The 24,822-nt window shown below is 38.8% G+C and overlaps 1 protein-coding gene across 7 annotated transcripts in view; it reads right to left on the bottom strand.

The window, feature by feature from the left end:
• The window catches only part of CLIP4 (CAP-Gly domain containing linker protein family member 4), a 110,058-nt gene that overhangs the window by 12,667 nt on the left and 72,569 nt on the right, over window positions 1-24,822 (bottom strand). For all 7 annotated transcript variants that reach the window (XM_082671753.1, XM_082671752.1, XM_082671754.1 and 4 more), the window contains 5 exons: window positions 19,943-20,032; window positions 18,982-19,125; window positions 15,301-15,435; window positions 12,092-12,215; window positions 7,451-7,515 (listed from right to left, as the gene is read on the bottom strand). In XM_082671753.1, coding sequence (XP_082527879.1) covers window positions 7,451-7,515; window positions 12,092-12,215; window positions 15,301-15,435; window positions 18,982-19,125; window positions 19,943-20,032 — 558 coding nt within the window. The remainder of the gene's footprint in view (window positions 1-7,450; window positions 7,516-12,091; window positions 12,216-15,300; window positions 15,436-18,981; window positions 19,126-19,942; window positions 20,033-24,822) is intronic.

Raw genomic sequence — 24,822 nt, 5'->3', positions numbered from 1 at the left:
TAAGTTAAGATCATGACATTACTTTTGGAGGTTTTTATTATAAACTTTCCTGAAAACCAAATGAAATCGAATTACACATTGATAAAGCTTAATCTTTTTACTCTCCAATATTATAATCTTGATAAATCGTATTAAAAAATAAAAGGATAAAAATGGTTTAAAAAAACACTATCACTAAATATACCCCATTTATAAAATTCTGAACAATGAATTTCAGAGCTTATGATTGTTGGCATCCCCAAATGACAGAGTTATTAAAAAAAAAAAAGAAAAAGACTTCACAAAAGGTAAAGTTTTTAAAAGATGCTTTTAAAAAAGAAAGGGATTTCCAGTTCTGGCAGTTACGGCCCACCAGATGTGCTGCATGAACCTCCCGAATGAAGCAAGTATAATTTAAAACAACTGTAATTTTTTTTTAAAAAAATACTGTTGACCTCATACAAGTGGCACAATTCCAAAGAGGCCAAAAACCAAAAAGAGAAACCATGGAAGGTTTCCCCCAAAGCAACCTAACCACCTTGTACCCCAGGACTACACTGCCCTCCAGAGAAGCTGGGGCCTGCCAAGATGGGGTCCTAACAAAAGTGAGGGTCCCGAGCAGCTCATCCTCAGTGTCAAGTCAAATGAGAAACAAAATGAAGCACCACTCAGAGGAACACAAAGGAAAGCAGCTTGTGTCAACCCCACTGTGCAGAAAGCAAAATGTTCTCCCCTCCAGATCTGTGATCACCAGCCAAATTCATTTTATCTGTGTAATATAAAGACGACAACAACAACATTGCAGAGAACGTAAACTAAAGTTGGCAGTGCCTCTAGGCAACTGGCAGAAGTAAACACAGGCATACCTCAGAGAGACTGCAGGGTCGGTTCCAGACCACAGTAATGAAGCAAATATCTCAACAAAACGAGTCACAAATTTTTTGGTTTCCCAGGGCATCTAGAAGTTGTTTACACTATACTGTAGTCTATTAAGTGTGCGGTAGCATTATGTACAAAAGAAGAAAAATACACATACCTTAATTTAAAAATACCTTATTGCTAAAAACTGCTATCCATCATCTGAGCTTTCGGTGTCACAATCTTTTTGCTGGTGGAGGGTCCTGACTGATCAGGGTGGTGCTTGCTAAAAACTGGGGTGTCTATGGCAACTTCTTAAAACATGACAGCAGTGAAGTGTGCCACATCGACTGACTCTTTCTTTCACAAATGATTTCTCGATGTAGCACGCGATGCTGTTTGATAGCATTTTACCCACGGTAGAACTTCTTTCAAAATTGGAGTCAATCCTCTCAAAGCCCGCTGCTGCTGTATCAACCAAGTTTATGTAATGCTCTAAATCCTTTATTGTCATTTCAACAATCTTCACAGTATCTTCACCAGGAGTAGATTTCATCTCAAGAAACCACCTTCCTCGTTCATCCATGAGAAGCAATACCTCATCTGTTCAAGTTTTACGATGAGATTGCAGCAATTCAGTCACACCTTCACGCTCCATTTCTAATTCTAGCTCTCTTGCTATTTCTACCACATCTGCAGGTACTTCCTCCACCGAAGTTGTGAACCCCTCCGAGTCGTCCATGAGGGTTGGAATCAACGTCTTCCAAACTCCCATTAACGTTGATATTTTGACCTCTTCCCATGAATCACGAATATTCTTAATGGCACCTAGAATGGTGAATCCTTTTCAGGTTTTCAATGAACTTTGCCCAGATCCATCAGAAGAATCACTGTCTATAGCAGCCATAGCCTTACGAAATGTATTTCTTAAATGCTAAGAGTTGGAAGTCTCAGAATTACTCCTTGACCCACAGGCTGCAGCATGGATGTTGTGTTAGCAGGCACATAAACAACGTTAATCTCATTGTACATCTCCATCAGAGATCTTGGGTGACCAGGTGCATTGTCAATGGTAATATCTGGAAAAGAATCTTTTTTTTTTTTTCTGAGCAGTAGGTCTCAACAGTGAGCTTAAAATATTCGGTCAGCCATGTTGTAAATATATGTGCTGTCCTCTAGGCTTTATTGTTCCATTTACAGAGCACTGGCAGAGTAGATATAACATAATTCTTTTTTATTAATAAATTTATTTATTATTTTTTAAATTTACTTTTGGCTGTGTTGGGTCTTTGTTGCTGCATGTGGTTTTTCTCTAGTTGCGGCGTGCGAGCTTCTCGTTGCGGTAGCTTCTCTTTTTGCGCAGCACGGGCTCTAGGCACACGGGCTTCAGTAGTTGTGGCACGTGGACTCAGTACTTGTGGCTCCCGGGCTCTAGAGCGCAGGCTCAGTAGTTGTGGCCCATGGGCTTAGTAGCTCTGCGGCATGTGGGATCTTCCCGGACCAGGGCTAGAACCCATGTCCCCTGCATTGGCAGGCGGATTCTCAACCACTGCGCCACCAGAGAAGTCCCAATGTAACATAATTCTTAAGGGCCCTAGGATTTTCAGAATGGTAAATGAGCGCTGGCTTCAACTTAAAGTTACCAACTGCATTAGCCACTAACAAGAAAGTCAGCCTCTCCTTTGAAGCCTCACACTGACTTCCCTTCTCTAGCGATGAGAGTCCTAGAAGGCATCTTCTTCTAGTGGAAGGCTGTATCATCTACACTGAAAACCCATTGTGTAGTGGTGCCACCTTCATTAACGACCTTAGCTAGATCTTCTGGATAACTTGCTGCAGCTTCTACGTCAGCACTTGCTGCTTCACCCTGCACTTTGAGGTTATGGAGACGGCTTCTTTCCTTATATATCATGAACAAACCTCTGCTGGCTTCAAACCTTTTCTTCTGCAGCTTCCTCACCTCTCTCAGCCTTCATAGCATTGAAGAAAGTTAGGGCCTTGCTCTGGATTAGGCTTTGGCTTCAGGGAATTCTGTGGCTGGTTTGATCTTCTGTCCAGACCATAAAAGCTCTCTCTGGATCAGCAATAAGGCTGTTTCTTACCATTTGTGCATTCGCCAGAGTGGCACTTTTGATTTCCTTCAAGAACTTTTCCTTTGCAGTCACACATGGCTAACTGTTTGGTACAAGAGGCCTAGCTTTTGACCTGTCTCTGCTTTTGACATGCCTTCCTCACTAAGCGTAATCATCTCTAGCTTTTGATTTAAAGTGAGAGACATGCAACTTTTCCTTTCACTCAGAGGCCACTGTAGGGTTATTAATTGGCCTACTTTCAAGATTTTTGAGTTTCAGGGAATAGGGAGGCCCGAGGAGAGGGAAAGAGATGGGGTAATAGCCAGTTGGTGGAGCAGTAAGAACATACACATTTATCGATTAAGTCTGTCATTTTACATGGATGCAGTTCATAGCGCCCCCAAACAATTACAATACTAACATCAAAGACTACTGACCACAGATACACCATAACAAATATAATAATAACGGAAAAGTTTGAAATATTGTGAGAATTACCGAAATGTGACCCAGAGACATAAAGTGAGCAAATGCTGTTGGAAAAATGGCACCAACAGACTTGCTCAATGAAGGGTTGCCACAAACCTTCAATTTGTAAAAAATGTAGTATCTGAGAAGCAAAAAAAAGCAAAGCACAATGAAACAAGATATGCCTGTATAATCTTCTCAAGAGGCATCAACCCAGGCTTAAAAGAATTCCCATACATTAAATTCTAAGTAAAATAAGCATTTCACAACAATAAATAACAAAATTCACAAGGAAAGAAGGTGCCACAAGTTAGGCTCAACAGAAACAGACGGCAGAATCAGACTCACAAAGACTTCAGATATTGAATTATTAATCGTAAAAAGTAACAATATTTAAAATGTTTAATAGCATAAAAGAAAAACTTGAAAATGTGGGGAAAGGATAAGTGACAATAAGTAACAACCAAACAGACTTGCAAAAAGATGAAAAATTTGTAATGAAAAAACTTCACGGCTGAATTAGGCAGTAGAATAAACGTAGCAGAAGAAAGAATCAAGAAGCAGAAAGATAACTCTGAAGATATCCAGAATGCAGTCCAGAGAGACAAAGTTGTGAAAAATATGAACGAGGCATGGGAAAGTGAAAATGTGGACTATACTACTCGTCAGAATTTTGGAAGGAGATAATAAAGAGCATGAAGGAAGAAATATTTTCAGTGTATGGGCAAGAATTTTACAGAATTAATCAAAGATACTAATTCCTAGATCCAGGAAGACCCAAGATGCCAAACAGAATAAACGAAGGGAAATCTCCACCTAGACATAATCATAGCAAAACTGTACAACACAAAGGAAATAGAGAAGATCTTTAAAAGCAGTCAAAAAGCAAAGATAAACCACCTACAATGGTATGGATTAAGGAGACTGATAGGTGATTTCTCAAAAATTTGACAGAAGACAGAAAGCAGAAGAATTATATTGTCAATGTGCAGGGAGAAAACAGCTTTCAAACTCTAATAAAAATTGCACCAATTTTTACTTTTACTCAGTAAAACTATCATTAGAAAAGACAGACAAAAACTGAGTTTCCTACCAATAGACCCTTTCTAAAAAAATATTTAAGAATATAGATGAGGTAGAAACAAAATGATTTCAAGTGTAAGTTCTAAGGATTAATGACTAAAGATATCGGTAAATATAGACATGCATGAGCAAATTAAATAAATATCAATTATATAAAAACTATTATAATAATGTGAAATTTGTGAGGGAAACAAAATAGAAACTCAGTTTCTAAGGACTTCCTATTATTTGAGAAAGAGTAAACATAATGATTAACTTTAGGCTTTGCTAAGTATGTATGTCAAAGTACCTAATTACTAGGAAGCATATTCATAGAATGTAATTTTTATACAAGTAAAAAATTAAATGGAAAAAAGAGGGGGTAGCAATATAACCAGAATGAAGTCAAGAAAGAAAAACATTTAAGTACAAAAAAGTTGAAAAATTAGAAAACAAATAAATAACAAATAAATCCAAATATATTACTAATTACAATGAATGCAAATAGGTGAAACTCAGATTAAAAAACAAAGGTGGTCTTTTTCTAAAAAAAGTAAAATCCAGTTATATTCTATTTACAAGATATTCCAGGGGCTTCCCTGGTGGCGCAGTGGTTGAGAGTCCGCCTGCCGATGCAGGGGACACAGGTTTGTGCCCTGGTCCGGGAAGACCCCACATGCCGCGGAGCGGCTAGGCCCGTGAGCCATGGCTGCTGAGCCTGTGCGTCCGGAGCCTGTGCTCCGCAACGGGAGAGGCCACAACAGTGAGAGGCCCGCGTACCACAAAAAAAAAAATAATAATGATAATGGGAGATATTCCAAAGACATGAGGACATAGAAAGATTAAGGCAATGGCTAGAAAAACATTTTTTAGGCAAGTACTTAACCACAAGAAGGCTGATACAAGGTAAAAAGAATTACTATAAAGCAATACCACTTACATTAACACCAAAAAAAAAAAAAGAAACAGGTAGGTATAAATCTAATAAAACATGTATAGAATCTATATTAGGAAAACTATAAAACTCTGATGAAAGAAATCAAAGATCTAAATAAATGGACAAGCACTCCATGTTCATGGATAGGAAAATTCAATACTGTTAAGACATCAGTTCTTCCCAATTTCATCTATACATTCAATGTAATCCCAATCAAAATACAGCAAATTATTTTGCAGACATCAATAAACACATTGTAAAGTTTATATAGAAAGGCAAAAAGCCCAGATAAACCAGCATTACATTGAAGGAGAAGATCAAAGTCCACTACTAAACTTGAAGGATTTCTATACGGCTGCAGTAATCAATACAGTTTGGTATTAGCAAAAGAAAAAGACAAATAGATCAACAGAACAGAATAGAGAGCCCAGAGATAGACCCACACTAACACAGTCAACTGATCTTTGACAAAAGAGCAAAGGCAATTCAATGGAGAAAGGATAGCCTTTTCAGCAAATATGGTGGAACAACTAAACATTCACATGCAAAATAATGAATCTAGACATCGACTTACACCTTTCACAAGAAATAACTCAATGAATCATAGATATAAATGTAAAACACAAAACTACAGAACTTCTAGGAGATAACATAGGAGAAAATCACAGTACCCTTGGGTTTGGTGGTGACATTTTTGATACAACACCAAAAGCACAAGTCATGAAAGAAAAAATTGATAACCTGGACTTCATTAAAATTAAAAACTTCCACTCTGTGATAGACACTGTTAAGACAATGAAAAGACAAGTCACAAAACATGCAAAAGCATAATGGTTTGCTATTTTGACAACTTAAAAATTAAAAACTCCTGCTCATCAAAAGATGCCAAAAAAGGAAGGGGAGGGGGTGGCAAAAGACAAGTCAAAAACTGGGAAAGATATTTGCAACAAACAAAACTGACAAAACATTAGTGTCCAAAATATATAAAGAAACCTACAAATTAATAAGAAAAAAACAAACCAACCAAAAGAAAAATGGGCAGTAGACGTGAATAGGAACATCGTAGAAGAGGAAATGTATGTGGTCCATAAACATGGAAACAGGCCCAACCTCATCTGTAATCTGAAAAATGCAAATTAAAACCACAAGGAGATACCATTTACACCCATCAGATGGGCAAACAAGACTACTGTTGGTGAGGTGAGGAGTGACAGAGACTCTCATCCACTGCCCATGTGAACAGTTTGGCACACCCAGGAAGACTGAAGATATGGATATCCCGTGCCTGGCAATCCTGGAGACACTTCTGCAAATGTGCACAACGGCACAGTTTCTAATAGTTAAAAACAGGATATAACCCAAGTATCCATCAAATATAAAATGAATAATGTATTTTAATGGAACACTAAATAACACAGCAAACAACAATCAAAACTAAACTTGAGGACACGGGGAGGGGGAAGAGTAAGCTAGGACAAAGGGAGAGAGTGGCATTGACATATATACACTACCAAATGTAAAATAGATAGCTAGTGGGAAGCAGCCGCATAGCACAGGGAGATCAGCTCGGTGCTTTGTGACCATCTGGAGGGGTGGGATAGGGAGGGTGGGAGGGAGACGCAAGAGGGAGGAGATATGGGGATATATGTATATGTATAGCTGATTCACTTTATTATACAGCAGCAACTATCACAACAATGTAAAGCAATTATACTCCAATAAAGATGTTAAAAAAAACTAAACATATATTATTTATTGACATATCTGTGGGGGATAGACATAAAGAAAATCAAGGGAATAATTAACATAAAATTCAAGATGCACAACCTGAAGACAGAGTATACGAAAAGGGAGGCAGAAGAGACTCAGGGGATACTCAGGGGTTTCTATAGGACATACAGGTAATCATCATCTTTGGCTATGGGGTGGGTAACAGATGTTGTTTATGATTACACAAACTGTACAAATATATTTCATATACTCTTTTGTATACATATATACTTTACAATAAAAATTTTTCATTGAATAAAAGCAAAGAAATAATTATTAGGAACATAAAACTGCGTAATCTTACCAGGATACGAATGATTCTGTTTATTTGAAGAAATTTCTGAAAGAGTATCCAGGGAATCTGTTACTCTGTGAATAAAACAAGTAATGCAAACCTCATTAGAAGTAGCTGGTCTTCAGATTTAAGACTGGTGCTTAACTGAGGATTTCACACCAATGGTTCTTTCTTATTTCACTCGTTCGACAAGCATTTACTAAGCATCTATCGTGAGCCAGGGATGAACTTCAATCTAGCACCACAGACAGGCAATATAAGCATAGTAAGTACAGAGAAAGTCAACTTCAGGTGACTTCATTTCAAATAGGGGCCTGACTTTGCTTCTTTGGAGCTTTATTTTCAAAGATGAAACTAAAAAATGTGAAAATTTTATTTTATGTGAAATTTAACAAATTTTAGGTTATAACTGTAAAAACACCACATTTTTACATTGAAAAAACATCAGCTGAGTTTGTGTATATATGTGATTTTTCTGATAAAACTGGCTAATACAATTCAACATGTTTTATTTTGTACTTGACTCTAAGCACAATCATAAAGGTCACGTTCACTATAGGTCTATTTCTTTGATACTCAAATCATTCTTTATTTTTAAAAAGCCAATCCTATAACAGTCTCATTTTCTTCCAGTTGTTTACTGACTTAAATCTGCAGTCTTTATTCTATCAATCACTTGCATCAGCACACTTTGTTACCATAAAGAAATCCTGCAACTCTTACAATATTTGCAATTTCATCTTGCAATTCACATGCATCATTTTCACAAGATACATAACATACAGCAATCAATGAGAGACTAATGAATGCAAAGAATATGACTTGATGAAGAGGACAGATACTTGAATTAAGCTGTGATGGAGAGTTGAGAACTTAATTCTAAAAGTGATCAGTTCATTAGTAATAAGTATGTAATGGTATGAACTGAGAATAAGAAAATTAATGCTATGCTGATAAAAACCACTTGAGTAAAAAATAGACAGAGAGAGAGAGAGAGAAAGATTAGATCCAGTCAGTGTCTTAGAATTTCTCTAAATTAATATTGGTTGATATATAAGTTAATAGAAGAAAAAGCATTAACTAGATGATACTTGGGTGACAGTAGAAAACCATTCAAGCAGAGGAAAGTACCATGTGCATTCTGGGACAGGAGGCACATTTTTTAATGGAACTATTAAAATAAAAAAATTGTAAAAGGCCAGCTACAATCTGGGGAGGAGCGCAATGCAAGGTGAGGTTGTGATTGGTCACTATGTGATTCACTGTTCTCTCAGGAGTCCCCAGTTTAAAATTCTTCCTTCTTGAAGATCAGCGTTATCTTTAAAGAGCTCCAAAGCTGGTTTAAATTAGAAACTCCTCAAAATCAGGCACCATGTCTGTTTTATTTACTTATAGAACGCCTAGCACAGCACAAAGTGCTAAAAGACACTTAATAGTATTTGATGATGATGAATGAGACAATCAGATGATAGGAAGACAGCTGGATAGAGAGAGCAGTTCATTTAGAGAGAGAGCCCTGCTTCTTCTAAGATGAGGGGGCTGCTTTTAAATGAATCACCTTAAAGAAGACCAAATAGATGGCAAAAAAAAAAGTAAAAAATGTGTGTTCCATAAACAAAGCAAGAAAAAGAAGGGAGAGAGAAAGAGGCTTCACAATATAGCAGAGAAGAAAGCCGTTACAGCATAAGAAACACTGAACAAAATTTGATCAATATTTACTGTGCACACAACATGCCAGAATGTGTTCCTCGGGTAATCAAACATGAGACGGAGAACCCCAGTCCTCATGACTAGGAGACAAATAAAACTTAGGAGAGACTGTAGCAATGATCAAAATTCAAAATGTGAAATACAGTTTCTACTGAACTCTTATCACTTTTGCACCACCATAAAGTCAAAAAATGGGTTAATGAAGCAATGTGTTAATGGAGATTTGTTCAAAGTAATATGAGAACCCAGAAGACGGACGGGTGACTCAGTATGGATTTTATTCCCAAATCAATCATTTATAAGGTATAGGTCCTAAAGAAAGTCACTGGGCCTCTTTTAACCATTACAGGGTAATGGTTAAAAGTACACATTCTGATACTACACTACCTGAGCTCAAATCTCCACTTGGGAGCTGTGTACAACTGCACAACTCACTTAACCTCTCTGTGCCTTACTTTCCCCACCTGTGAAATAGGGATAACTGCAGTACCCAACACACAGGGTTGCTGCAGAGCAGTAAACAATACATACAGAGTACTTAAAACAGTGCCAGCACGTGTAAGTGCCACTAGCTACTACCTCTTTTTCTTCATTATAAAATGACTACCAAGAAAAACCCCAGCAAACTGCCTAAAAGCAAGGGCTTAGGAAAAAAACAACAGCAAAATAACAAACCTGGGCTGAGTCCAGCTCCACCATTAACTACTGTGCGAGATCAAAATATCCCACCCAAAACATGCCACTCTGGTGCAAAGATTATTTTGAGCTGAAGACATGTGAGAATCAACAAATGCAGGAAGAGGCTTTCTCTGAACTCCCCTTATCTGCCTAAAACAGATCTTCCCAAAAAAAGAACTGAATTGTCATAAATCCCCTTCCCGGGAGTTTCATCAAGCAGAGAAGACTGCCTCTCATCACAGGAGAGAACATGAGGAGTTAACACCACACCCCAGACAGACACTGTCACAGACTATCGTGTCCCCATCCATTTTCCTAAGGACCCACTAATCTTTCCTAACATCATCTGCTCCCCCACAAGTGGCCGTTCTCCCCCTCCCTTTCCCCTATTGAGATGGTCTATAAACTGTTCACTCTCACCACTACTTTGGGCATTCACTGCTTTCTGTGATGCCCCCATGCATGTAAAATTAACATTTAATAAGTGTGCATGATTTTTCTCCTGTTCATCTATCTGTTGTCAGTTTAATTCATAGACAGGACAAGTTTTTCGTCCCCTACAGTAGCTATAGGACTTTAGCAAAGCTACTGTATCTCTTGTAACTTTTCTTCACCTGCAAAAATAGGAATAATCATATTACCTTATACCTCACTGGGCCTGGGGGAGATTTATGAAGTAACATGGTACAGAGCCCACCACTTACTAAATGCTCAATAACTATTTGTACAGATCCTCCTCAACTTACAACGGGGCTACGTCCCGATAAACCCATCTTAAGTTGAAAATGCATTTAACACACCTAATCTACTGAACATCATCACTTAGCCTCGCCTACCTTAAATGTGCTCAGAACACTTTCATGCGTCTACAGTTGGGCAAAGTCATCTAACACAAAGCCTATTTTACAATAAAGTGTTGAATGTCTCATATAATTTATTGAATGCTGTACTTCAAGTGAAAAACAGAATGCTTGTATTGGTACAGAAGGGTCGTAAATGTATTGGTTGTTCACCTTGCGACCACGTGGCTGACTGGGAGCTGCTGCTGCCCTGCGCAGCCATCTCGAGGGAATATTGTACTGCACATCGCTAGCTCAGGGAATGATCAAAATTCAAAATGTGAAATACAGTTTCTACTGAATTCTTATCACTTTTGCCCCACCATAAAGTCAAAAAATCGTAAGCTGACCCATTGTAAGTCAGGGACCAACTGTAGTTATTCTTTTCCAGCTCACCTGACCAAATACTTATTAGGATCAAATGAAACAACATTTAATTGAAGGTACTTTGTAAACTGAAAAGCATTATACGTTAAATGTTATAAAATCATAAATAATAAGAAAAGAATTATACTAAGTACATCATAGAAGAAGGAAAAGAATACAAAAATTACATGTAATTATTCAATAAGAAAAACAAAGTGAGAAAGAAAATGGATATAAAACCTGTTAAATCTGCCAGGAGGCAGTCACACAGTCTAGCTGGAAGGGAACAAGATGGGACTCCGAGGTTGAGATCATAGATCTATTCTCATGAATGTGACTATACCACACATGTTATTTCCTATTTAAAGATGAGTATCCCATTTCCCATCCACTGAAAAGCATACCCAGCCAACTTCTTTCAGCACATTAAGTCATTTCACACAATAGTACCTGGAATTTCATGAGGACTCACTTCTGCTCAACTTTTTTTTAAAAACCCAGAGTGAGCTGGTACAAAAGCGTACTATCTTAAGAAGAAACACCGGGGAGGTATATTATATATAAATCCTTGAAGCTTCACTTCCCCCAAAGATCTACTGCTTATCTATTTTTGAAAACTAAGGAAATCAGAGGAAAAAGCCATTTTGGTTCCATTAGGTTTGTAGGAGAATGAATGGGGTGCCTGCTGGCAGGAAATTTAATGTAGTTAGGATGTGACTGAGGCAATCAGAGAGCATTTTTACTTTTGTTTGCATGACAGATTAAGCTTGCTGCTCTCACTGTTCAGAGCGGCAAACACCACTCCTACTAGCCTACACATACTCACAGGGTTTGCAAATGAGGAATAAAGGAGGTTTTTAAAACTGCAAATCCTCAGCAAAGCAAATTTAGCTTTCCATGAGCCTTCCCTCTGAAGAAGGTGGTTGGTTAACCCCTTGAAAGAAGACATGGGCTACAGTCAGGGCATGTCTTTAATATAAAATTAGGGACTCTAACTATAACCCACTGCACATTACAAAAAGTTCTTGTGAATAGTGTAAATTTCATTGTTTCTCACCTTTGTACCCTGGATGGGGGAGCAAATATTCCATATCTTGGGGAACAACTAAAATACTGCACACCTCCAACTGAACCATCATTCTTGCCATGGGGTTTATCAAGCTCTATCCCGTACCAATATCCTAGAACAAGAACATGGGATTTTAAAAGCATCTGCACTTTATCCAAAATTGTTATGCTATTATACAAAGCCAAAGTCTAGATGGTTTAACATTTTCACAAATGACCAAAATCCTCATGACCATTAAGCTTTCACATGATAAAATTATAAAACAAAATTTGAAAAATTTTCAACTAGAAAAACATTTTACAAGCATAATTGCAGAGTTGTACATGAGGGGAGAAAGATAAAATGTACACACACAAATTTGGCAAGGATTAGCTATTATACCAGTAGTGTATGAGCAAAACATATCTAAAAGCTACAATAAGAAACTGTCCTTAACTCGGTAGCATGGTCTGTTTAACTTGAGAGCAGTGTAGCATGATACCGAGATGTATAAATCATAAAATGAATATGCAATCTTTTCATTTTACTCTTCCAGTATTAGAATACCACAAACAGTTCTGAAATAATTAAAGGGGGACAAAAATAATATGGAAAATATGACTAGACTTCATGGTGACTCTTCTTTTTCTTTCACTTTTTCCCTACCCAGGAAGGAAAAAAATATCATTTTTAACCTAAATGAAAAGATTTAGGTTGAGTTAATAGGAATAATTTTCTAAAAGGCTTTTAAGTATTTAAAAGGGCCCACTCTGAGGAGAGTAATAGGATTTCCTTTTCTAGCGAGCATAAAATTAAAATAGTGAGGTTGCTTTTAGTGTGGCAAATATTAGATAAATGGACATATACTCCTAGAGTAATGGCTCTGGATGAGGGTACCTCCAGTTCAGTTAAAAGTACCTGACAGTCCACTCATTTTTGTATTTAAAAGTAGAATACAATAGTAATTGTATGCGGTCTCTTAGAATCAGTAACAAATAAAAAAATAAGGATACAGATATTGAGAAACTTACGACAATTGACAAAATACAAAAATATTGTTCCCTTCAGATTAATAGTTCAAAGAGTCAATTGTATAACCTCTAAAATGACAATCTAGAAGTTCTTAATTTTTTTCCTCTTACGTTCAAAAAGATGATACCTGAGTCCATTCCCGATATTGGAGTTTGAGTTGAAAAGACTAACGTAATGCGTGTAATTGTCTTTTATACCTAAACAGTCCTACCCTGCCCAGGTACAGAGTAAGGTATACAAACCCACTGCTCAGCCATACTAATGCTCAGTCATCGCATTTCTGAATGCCGCTAACTGGGTTACTCTGGTTGCCATCGTTATTTCTGAGTGCCACGGTTATAATTTTCCAAGTTTTACTTCCTTCTGCCTTTGATGCTTTCCTATATAATTTTTGCATTTTCCCATTTTAATACACCATATCACTGCTACATGTTTACCATGTAACTCCTGAAAGTGTGTAGCACACAGCAGGAAGGCATTATGGCAAGTGTTAACAATAGTGACTGCCTACTGTCTGGATACTTTCTTTCCGAGGTGGCACTGCTAAACATGCTGAAGGGGTAAACATGCCCTCTGTCAGGTCTAGATCTTATCATCTATAAAAAGCCTAGATATTACCACTGTCCTATAGAACTGACTGATCTAAATTTTGATGCCACAAGGAATACACGCTACTTCTTTCTGAAAGAGCAGAAGGACCTTAATGAAAAATTTCAAACTTTTATATTTGCTTATTACTTCTCAAATTTCTAAATGCTCTACACTAGGAGTTTAAAAATTAAAATTCAACCTACAACAACTGCTTCCAAACAAAACAAACCGTTCGAGCCTTGTTTAATAAAACCAGAGAAAGGAAGCTCAGAAGACATAGTGATTGTGGAAAAATAACCTACCTTTGGGATTCCTAGGTTTTTATTTGAGAACCATATTAAGAACATTCTAACTAATCTCAATTACTAGCTGGTGCCCTAAGAGAGACATGAATTATAAAACATATAGCCCATCTCCAATCCATTAGTAGTTGGACTGCAATTAAAAATGGTACTAATGAAACAAGAATGTGTTGGGAGACAATTCTCCATGTTTCTACAGGCCTTATGGACAGAGGCACTGACCGTCTTTTCATGGATGTTTGTAGAGAAGATGGCCTTGGGGGATGGAGACAGAGTCTCCCCCGGCACAAAAGACAGGAATGCTTATTATCTAGTACAAAGGTTCAGATTCCTTAAGCTCGGGGCTCCTCTCCTATAGCATAAACCACTGGGTGTACAGGTGTCACCTGGCCCTCCCTATCTCACCCCCTGGGAACTGGGGCTCAGGAAACAGAAGAGAATGCTGCCACTTTGGCTACCACTATTGCAGAGAGCACTGAGGTCCTCTATCGCTGACCCAGCAGCCTACCATCTTCTGCCAGCATCTATGAAACCATGGCAATCCAACTTGTTAACTTGCAAACAGGGTAAAATCTCAGATCCTTCAGAGTTCTTGACAGAAGGCTACAAACTTTTTTTAAAACATCAGTGTTCTAGGTAACCATTTCCTAAAATGCTGCAATGCCACCATGTGTCAAAACAGCATATTGCTATTTAAAAATACAAACATGGTTTTATTCAACCGGCTTCTGTTTGAAATTACAATCAGAAATTACTGAAAATATAAAAGAAGGATAATCTTTACTTTTGCAAACACAATGTTAAGTCTAGACTGGAGTGACTATATAAATACACAAACATGCATTTTTAAGATCCCACAGTGCACAAACGTTTTTCATTTTCCTTTGAACCGCTTTGTTTGCTTTTCTCTCCGAGCCACTCTGTTAAAAGCTGTATCAGTAAACGCACTATCCACTCATTTTCAAGATTATGCTTAGCACAAATCTAATCCGAAAATGTTTTCTCTGTTATTTAGCACACTTGGCAATCAGTGAGAGTAAAACTGGAGAGTAACAACTAACTTTAACTGTAGACAATTTAAAACACAAATGGCAAGAAAAATTCATTAGTAACAATCAACCTGAGTAAAAACAGTCTGCATCTGAATCAATGTTTTCCATTTTCTGTGCCACAGCCACCACCCACAAGAACTATGAATCAAGAATTCTCTATAAGTTTTATTTACATGTAAAATTTTGAACCTTTTGTTATCTAAAGAATTCCAGTTGAGCAAAGACTATACAGATGAGTTACCTGGAGCGAAGTTTGTTGTCCCAAAGAACTTAACGGTACCAATTCTCTGGCCTACCACCAACACCCTGTCTCCAAGGCGGAGTTCTCCTTCGCAGCGTGCATTACTTGCTACAGATGTTGCTGAGGAATTCAAACCTGTTTTGGGGTTGGTTGGGGAAGGGGATGGGGCAGGAAAAGAGAAAAAACAAAGGGAAACTCAAAAAGCACATAAGCCAAAAAACCATTATTTATTCTAACCAGTCTAGTTAGTTGGAGATGTCAACATATGCTGCCTTTCCTTATACACAGCATCTAAGCTGTGTTTCTCACATGTGAAGTGACGCTACTCAAAAGAAATTTGAAGGGTTTCCTGAGACAATCATTGCCACAGGAGCTTACACTTGACTCCTGGTGAAGTACCAGCTTTATCTGACTTCCTGGTGGCACGCTCTACTAGAACAGAGGTCAGCACACCTGTTCTGACTAAAGGGCTGCATAGTAAATATTTTAGGCTTTACAAGCCATACTACTCTGCACAACTACTCAACTCTGCGGTCATAGCACAAAAGCAGACAGACAAAGTGGGCACAACATGTTCCAATACAACTTTATTTACAAAAATAGGTGGTAGGTTGGATTTGCCCCATGGGCTATAGTCCACCCATCCCTATTCTAGTAAAATGCTAGAATCAGAGTAGTTCAGTGGGACTCAGTGTAAATGATACATACATAAATGTAATTTAAAAGTGAAATTGCTGTAAGATTCCAATTACCCCAAATTGATTTCCTTATTAGAAACAAAAGCACTCCCTGCCCAGACCTCGATTCAAACCTAAAGCCTGCAACTCCCGCTACTGAGCATCAGAAGTCCTGGAGAAACACTGTCTTGAAAGCTGTTCAATTGTAACAGAGAAGAGGTGGGCCCCTGAGGCTTCTCCCATCAGTCCATGAACAGATTTGAGTGGCTGTCATCTGAGAAGGCCTAGGGAACCCTGCATGAGGGTGCGGGATAGAGGGTAAGTCAGACTGTTAACAGGGAGAAACTAAACACATGGTAACAAATGAGGAACACAAACTCAGGGAGAAGGAAGGTCTGGATCAAGTGTACATTAAAAAGTCCTTGGCCCTCAAAATAACTAACATTTCCCAAGCACTTCATGGTTTACAAAGCGCTTTTCATGAGAATTATAATCATAGGTAAGAAACAAACTCAGGAATTAATGAAGACGTGGTGTTCATAGGAGTCAGTGGCACACCTGACTTAAAACCCTGACCCTGTGACCAGAAACTCTCACGTCTGTCCCCATGCTGCCTGCAGACAAGGGACCAAGGACAGAGTTCAACGTGGACTACAGTGGGGCTGAGCTCACAGACGTCCTCCCCAACCTCTCCCATCCCCCAATCTCTTCTCTCTGCTCCTCTTTCTCCTTAATCCTCTGTCCTTAGCTTCCCCTAAATGTCCACCCTCTGCGGTCCACATCTACCCCAAATGCAAACGGACAGAGAAAGTGGAATATCCGCTCACTCTAGCAATACTTTCTTAAGAAAACATCTCTGGGGTTCGGAACTTTCTCTCACACACCTCCCTCCCCTTTTAAAAGGACCTCCTTCTCACTCTAATTGATAACTCTCTTCATCTCTACTATTATTTAGGTCCACAAATCCCTCAAATTTATAAAAAGAAAAAAAGGTTAAGTATGTAGGCACACTAGAACTATACCCTTATATAAAGGGTAAAAAAGATAATTCCATACCCACACATAAATTTTAAAATCAAGTCAATGTCAAAAGCCCAAATTCCAAATGAAGAGGGCCTTAAAATGTAAATAAAATGAGGACAAACGGGATTGCTACATCACTGCATCTTTTCACCTCTGTTCCTCACAGCATTAAAGAGAAACTGGTTTCAAGGGAAGAGGAACCTATTCAGAAAATAAATATTCAAGCAAAGTTTCCAGGTTCTCCACTTTTAGGGCCTCAACTTTTAACTTTATTACATCAGTGTTACTACTGAGTGTTTGGGGTTTTTTCCCCCATATAATAAAGTATCTTAAAGAGAAAAAGAAATCCTGTCATGAACATTTTCTACAATAAAATATTGGTTCAAGTATTAAAAGTATTAGAAAAAGAATCTAGTAATTACTATGAGGCTCATTAAAAATAAGTTATGGGCTTCCCTGGTGGCGCAGTGGTTAAGAGTCCGTCTGCCAATGCAGGGGACACGGGTTCGAGCCCCGGTCGGGGAGGATCCCACAAGTCGCAGAGCAGCTAAGCCCGTGTGCCACAGCTACTAAGCCTGTGAGCCACAACTACTGAGCCCGTGCACCACAACTACTGAAGTCCCCGCGCCTAGAGCCCATGCTCTGCAACAAGAAGCCACCACAATGAGAAGCCCGCACACCACAATGAAGAGCAGCCCCCGCTCGCCCCAACTAGAGAAAGCCCGTGTGCAGCAACGAAGACGCAACACAGCCAAAAATAAATAAATAAAACAATTTTTAAAAAATAAATAAATAAATAAAAAATAAGTTTTGCCAAAGTGGCTTCATTTTCTTTCTATGCAGGTAAATAACTGAACTGCAGTAAATTCAATATATATGTTGATTTCAACAAGAAAACGTGTTTTATATATCCTTACACATAACTGAAGAAATGTGGACTGAATGGGATCATGCAGGCTTCACAGCAAGTTAAAAAGGTAATCACTGTCAACCTCTCCTACACAGTTTTAAACAATGACTTGGCTAAAAATAGAGAAAGCATGCTTTTTAAATAAGAAGATAACACAAAAGTGTGTGAAAAAGCTATACACAAGATGTAAAAAACAAAATTCAGAGGGATAAAAATTCAAACATTAAATTAAATGAAAATAAATGTAAAGTCCTATGTCAAGCCACAAAACGAAGAGACTTGGCATAAGGCTCTGTTTGAGCCAACGACATAGTGTGGTCACCAAAACTGCGTGAGTAGCCTCAGACTGGACTTGTACCGAGAGGCAGTGGTTCAGCTCTCTACCAGCAGGCTGGGAAGGGTCTGGGGACCCTACAGCATGAAGAAGAGCTGAAGGTACTTGAGACAGAGGCGGACTCTGGTAGCAGCGAAGCATCAGATAGACCTGCGGGTGAAGCCCAGGTGTGCACTTAGAAACTGCCACTGTGCACCGATGCCTAACCTCCCTAAGCCTCGGTTTCCTCATTCATAAATTGAAGATGATCATAATAGTACCTACTCCATAGGTTTATTTTGAGAATTAAATGAAATAAGGTATGTAAAATTCCTTTAATAGTACCTGAAATAGTAAATAACATGTATTGACATGTTAGTTATTATTATTAGGTTTAGATTAGAAAAGAGATAAGTAAAGAAAGAGAACAGACCGTATAGTTTCCAAGTATCTGAAGATGTATCATAAAGTTCTAATACGAACCTTACAGGGGCTAGAGTCCATAGATACATGAGGAAGAGAAGAAGTCAATCCAGACAAGGAAAAATGGTAGGAGCACGAGGGAAAGGCACAGAGATCCAGAGTGTGCTGACGAAGGGGAGGGAGGTGGGGGGCTGGGGGGAGACAGGGGAGGAACAAGTAGTTCAACCTGACTGAAGTCAAGGGTTCCTTCTACACATTTAAAAAGAGCAAATCTACTTACAAACAAACCAAGATAAAAAACACCAAGAAAGCCTGGTTGAAAAAGCCATAGATACCGGCACTGGCTCTAGATGAGACAGAAGGGCTTTTGCTCATTGTCTTCTTGTTATTGCCACTTGCATTCAGTGTCTTGGAGTGACTCTGCTTGTGCTCCAAAGAAGATGTAGAGGAGGAGCTGCTGACGGATGCAAGCAGGGTAACTAAAACGGTACAGGAAAAGAACACATCAGAGGGTGGGAAATAAGAAGTGAACCAATGAGATGCTTTTCCAGGTAAATCCTTCTGAAACTCTCCACTTAGCTTCCTCAGTTGTGGATTAACTAATGTTGAATTAAACGCCTGATTTCATCAAAATAGACTGTAGTTCATACATACAAGATTTTACAGCCCAAGCAGTTTTAAGGATGCAAAGGACCCACACTATATGACGGCAATCTCATACAGGGGAGCGCTGTCACGTCACTAATTAGACCAACTACCTATCCTAACCACCACTGTCTCTCACTTCTCACTTAAGATGAGTTAGTAGAATCACATCTTATTTATATAAAAAACACACTACTGTGTTTTTAAGGTAACAAAAGCTTAATATTAAAATGTTCTGAGTTAACCTGAAGGCAAGCAGGAATACTTTTGAATTTTCTATTTGTGCTCTATTCACCCAATGATTTGACAGCTAAAGGCAACTTTAAATGCTGTTATCAAGACATCTACACTATGGAATTTCCTTTTATTCTCTTAATCTAGTCCAGTAATTCTCTAATTTAAGTGTACATAAGAATCACAATACAGGATTTTATACAAAAAAAATATGTGTGTGTGTGTATATACATATACATATATATACATACACTTTATTATCAGCTGCTTAGGGGATTTTTAAGGATAAATTTTTACTGTAATGATTCTTCCCTTACAAACTTTAAACTTTAGCCTCATATAAGCTACATCACTATATTATTTTAAAGTTCAATCAGTAAATTAAATTTTGAAAATAGAAGTTATAAATTATATTACCATCTTTCTCTGGTCCAGTTTTCAATTCTTCACCAGGAGGCAATGAAAGTGTTGATTCTGAAGCACTATCTTTTTTTGATGTCATTAATCCTAGAACACAAACAAAACACTTTCAGCAAGAACGAATTTCGTTTAACATTAAACAAAAATATGTATTTGCCTTTTTTAAAAATTTTTATTTATTTATTTATTTGGGGCTGCACTGGGTCTTTGTTGCTGCGCGCAGGCTTTCTCTAGTTGTGGCGAGCGGGGGCTACCCTTCTATGCAGCGCGCGGGCTTCTCACGTTGCGGAGCATGGGTTCTAGGTGCACCGGTTTCAGTAGTTGTGGTTTACATGAGCTCAGTAGTTGTGGTGCACGGTCTTATTTGCTCCGCGGCATGTGGGATCTTCCTGGACCAGGGCTCGAACCCGTGTCCCCTGCATTGGCAGGTGGATTCTTAACCACTGCGCCACCACGGAAGCCCTGTATTTGCTTTTTAAAGTACAGACCTCCGTCATTATCTAAATCTTATCCTCTTCTGAGAACACGCTGGATGATAAATTCACAGACGGCAGGGGCCAATGTTTCATTATTTAAAGGGTAAAGAAAAGAATGTATTCCTAAGCCCATCTGAAAACCCCAATCAATTTCCCCAAATATCACTAAAGTATCTTTTCCACCTAATTAAAAATCCACTAAGGAATTCTAAATAATATAAAGCATTTAAAACACAGCTATCTAAGTGTCTGATACTTAAGGCACTCCTTAGTGTGTCTGCACAGTGCTAGCATGTAAAGCAAACCTGATACAGCTATGATGGCTGCACACTTACTAAGACCTGCAAACAACTCATGATTTCACTGGTGTGTGCAGGCAAATTCATTGTAGCAGACTGTCTATTTAGATAGTAAATTTGCGGTAAAAATTTCTGCAAATCATTATAGCAATTATTCATTTAAGTCAGAGTCAGATAGTAAGAAACCCTCTACTCTCTGAATGACTACCCGACTCTCACTACACCCAACTCCCCCAAAACACTGATTTTAAAAGAGAGCTCATGAATAATACTCTATTTAATATTAAGATTTCTGTTTCAATTCTACAGAACCAAACTATGTAAATAAGAAACCTAATGGACTCCACCCAGTTTCGAATTCCATCAAGCATCCATTCCAATTCTACTCACTTACAAAGCGTTCTGGGTGAAGAAATGAGCTTGGCACTCTGAGCGTCGCAAACAAAACAAGCCATGGTCCCAGCCCTAAAGGAAGACCTTTTCAATTTGGTGTGGCAGAAAGACATGAATAACCATAATATGAGGACATGTTTGATATAAGCCCTAGCATAGAAGGAGGAGACAATAATCATGGTTATAAAGATAAATTAATGCCTCATCAAGAAGATCACATTCCAATATGGGTCTTGAGAGATACGGCAGATTTCTTCCAGTGAATACTGGAGGTATGATCAGAAAGAACTGAAGGTTGCCATTATGGATGGATAAAAAGAAAAAAAAAAAACTTAAAGAAAGACAGGGTCAGAGAAGGATGAGTAGCTTGGCTGGAATAAAATGGATTTTCAGGGGACACAGGAGAAGTAACCTGGATAGATGGGCCACAATAAAATCTTAGAGAGTAACGGTGCTGGCAAAGGAACCGGAGCTCTTCAGTAGGGAATGAGCCTCTGATGGGCTTTGGAAAGGAGGACTGGCATGAACAGTCACAGGTGAATAACATTACCCCGACACCAAAGTTTAGAAGGAACCAGAGGAGGAGAGACTGGAAGCAGAGGCCAGCAGTGAGGGCCAGAACCACAACAGCAGAAACTGGGTTGGGGGTGGGGGAGAGAGACTCTGCGAAGTCAACTCACAGAGTAATTTCTTATTTTCAGTTATATTTTTCAGTCCTAAAGTATCCGTTTGAGTCTTTCCTTTTATTTGAAAATTTTGAGATAACTGGAAATTCATATGCAGTTGTAAAAAACAGTATCGGGAGATCTCATGTACACTTTACCGTTTTCCCCAAAGGTGACATTTTACAAAACTATAGCATAAAAGCACAAAAGCACAACCAGGATACCGACATTGCTACAATCCACCAATCTTAGATTACCTCAGTTTTACTTGTACTCGTGTGTGTGTGTGCGTGTGTATATGAATTATTGGTTCTTTTTTTATACCTTCATGTCTCTGCTGAAATTTTCCATTTGTCTCAAGAGGGTTCACCCTTAATTCTTAGAGGCTTATAATATATTCTTTAAAATCTTTATCTGATAAACGTCTGTATAATCTCAGGGTTGGCATCTTTTGATCGTCCTTTTCCTTGAGAGTTGGTGAGATTTTCCTGGCTTTTCATATCTGGAGCAATTTTGGACTGTATCCTGTACAGTATGAACATTATTTTACAGGACTTTGGGTCTTGCTTAAATTCCATGGAGAGTGCTGACTGTTTTGCTCTGTTCTGTTTTAGCAGGCATTCGACAGTTAGCAGGCGGTTAGTTTCAGGCTGGCAGTTCCTACCCATCTTCTGTGACTGTGGCTCCAACGTCAGTTCAGTTGCCAAAGCCTATTTGGGATCTGTCTCGTGTGCTGAGCCACCCAGTAGTCAGTCTGAGACCTGGGCAGTGGTCTGTGCAGGAGACCGAAGCCCGTGGTCAGACGCATGCACACACAACCTGGCAGTAAGCCCACCATTCTGAGATCACTTTCTTGAGCTCCTTCCTCACCACGGTCTCCTTGACACTTTCCTGCTCCCAGAGGCACCCCTTCCTGATACTCTGGGTAGAATGCCTAGGCTTTAATTTCCCTGCTCTGTCATATAAACTTCTTGTTTGTTTGTTTTATTTATTTTTATTTTTGGCTGCGTTGGGTCTTTTTTGGTGCATGTGGGCTTTCTCTAGTTGTGGCGAGCAGGGGCTACTCTTCGTTGCAGTGTGCAGGCTTCTCACTGTGGTGGCTTCTCCTGTTGTGGAGCACGGGCTCTAGGCACACGGGCTTCAGTAGTTGTGGCATGCGGGCTCAGTAGTTGTGGCTTAGTTGCTCTGTGGCATGTGGGATCTTCCCCGACCAGGGCTCAAACCCGTGTCTCCTGCATCGACAGGTGGATTCTTAACCACTGCGCCACCAGGGAAGCCCCTGTCATATAACCTTTTGAGATTGACTCTGCCTATGGGGCCAAGCAGTAAGAAAAAAGAAGAAAAACTAATGGGGATTCCATCCCTGTCCCTGGGACCACAGTTTCTCTGGCCAGAAACAAGGGTTCCCCTCCCTTGGGGTTTTAGGTGCGTGGCCATCCCTTGCTGCTATTACAACATGCAGGACTGCCTAGGGACTGCGGTGGGAAAGAACCAAAGACGTAAAAAAGAGCAATCACAAAAGAAAACAGGGACTTCCTCCACTTTCTGTGTAGCAGGAGACCCCTTTCCTGCTCCTCAGACCACAAATAGAGGGCTTCTCTTTGAGCTTTCTTTCCATCTCTGCTGTGTACTTCTGGGTTTCAAGTTAAAAGGATACCACTTACAAGAGCATCAAAAAGTCTAAAGTACCTAGGAATAAACCTAACAAAACAAGTACGAAATATCTGTAGAGAAAATCATAAAATTTTATTGAGATATTTTTAAAGGACCCAATTAAATAAAGCAATATCCCAAGCTTACGATTAAAAGACTGAATATTGTAAAGATGTCAGTTCTCAAACTGATTTAAGGTTTAAATGTAACACCAACTAAAACTTCAACGGATATTTTTATTTTTTGACACTAAAAATAACATTAACATAATTTGTTAATTTATCTGTCTAAAAGTTAACTTTCTATTAAGGAGCAAAAAAAACTTTTATTTTGTGACAAGTACTTTTTTGAGATATAATTCCAGTTTGTACTTGCAAAATAATATTTTCTTGCCCTAGAGATATATTTATCACCTTATTTATTTATTTTTCCTTTTTATTTTTCTAATTGAAGTGTAGTTGACATAAATATTATATTAGCTTCAGGTGTACAACATAGTGATTCGACATTTATATACATTATGAATTGATCACCACAATAAGTCTAGTTACCTCTGTCACTACAAAGTTATTACAACATTACCGACCATGTTCCCTATGCTGTAGGTTCCATCCCCGTGACTTATTTCTTAACTACAAGTTTCTGCCTCTTAATTCCCTTCACCTATTTCACCCAGCCCCCCATCCCTCTCTCAACACATTTTTTTTAAAGAAACTTAACAACTTATTCTAAAATTTATAAGGAAGTTTGATGTATAAGGGCCAAACAGGACACTGTGCAAGAAAAAGATAGGAGGCTTTCCTCTACTAGATATCAAGATTTATTTTTTAAAAAAACTATAGGGCTTCCCTGGTGGCGCAGTCATTGAGAGTCCACCTGCCGATGCGGGGGACACAGGTTCGTGCCCCGGTCCGGGAAGATCCCACATGCCATGGAGCGGCTGGGCCCGTGAGCCATGGCCGCTGAGCCTGTGTGTCCGGAGCCTGTGCTCCGCAATGGGAGAGGCCACAACAGTGAGAGGCCCGCATACCGCAAAAAAAATAAAAAGAAAAGAAAAAAAAAAAACTATAGTAATTATGAAGTGCAGTACTAACACAGGGATATTCAAATAGGCCAGTGGAACAGAGCAGAAAGGCCAACCAAATTTGTAGACAAAATCCTTTAATCGTGGTAGAGTGCCTTTCTGCTTCAGTCATTGATGAGTTAGCAAGTATTTATTAAGCACCTATTCTGTGCCATGTGCTACGGTGAATACGAAAGTACAAAATGCTCTCACAGTCCATTTAAAGTTGAAGATTTTTCTAACAGAATAGAAGATCTGCCCAAATAAAGCAATCAGAGGACAAAACCCAAGATAACAAATAGCAACAGGCTGGTACGGATCAGAGTGT

Source organism: Grampus griseus, assembly GCF_964374135.1.
Source record: "Grampus griseus genome assembly, chromosome: 15".
NCBI classification, from domain to species: Eukaryota; Metazoa; Chordata; class Mammalia; order Artiodactyla; family Delphinidae; genus Grampus; species Grampus griseus.
Note: the sequence above shows the minus strand (reverse complement) of the source record. Positions and strands in the feature narration are given on the sequence as shown.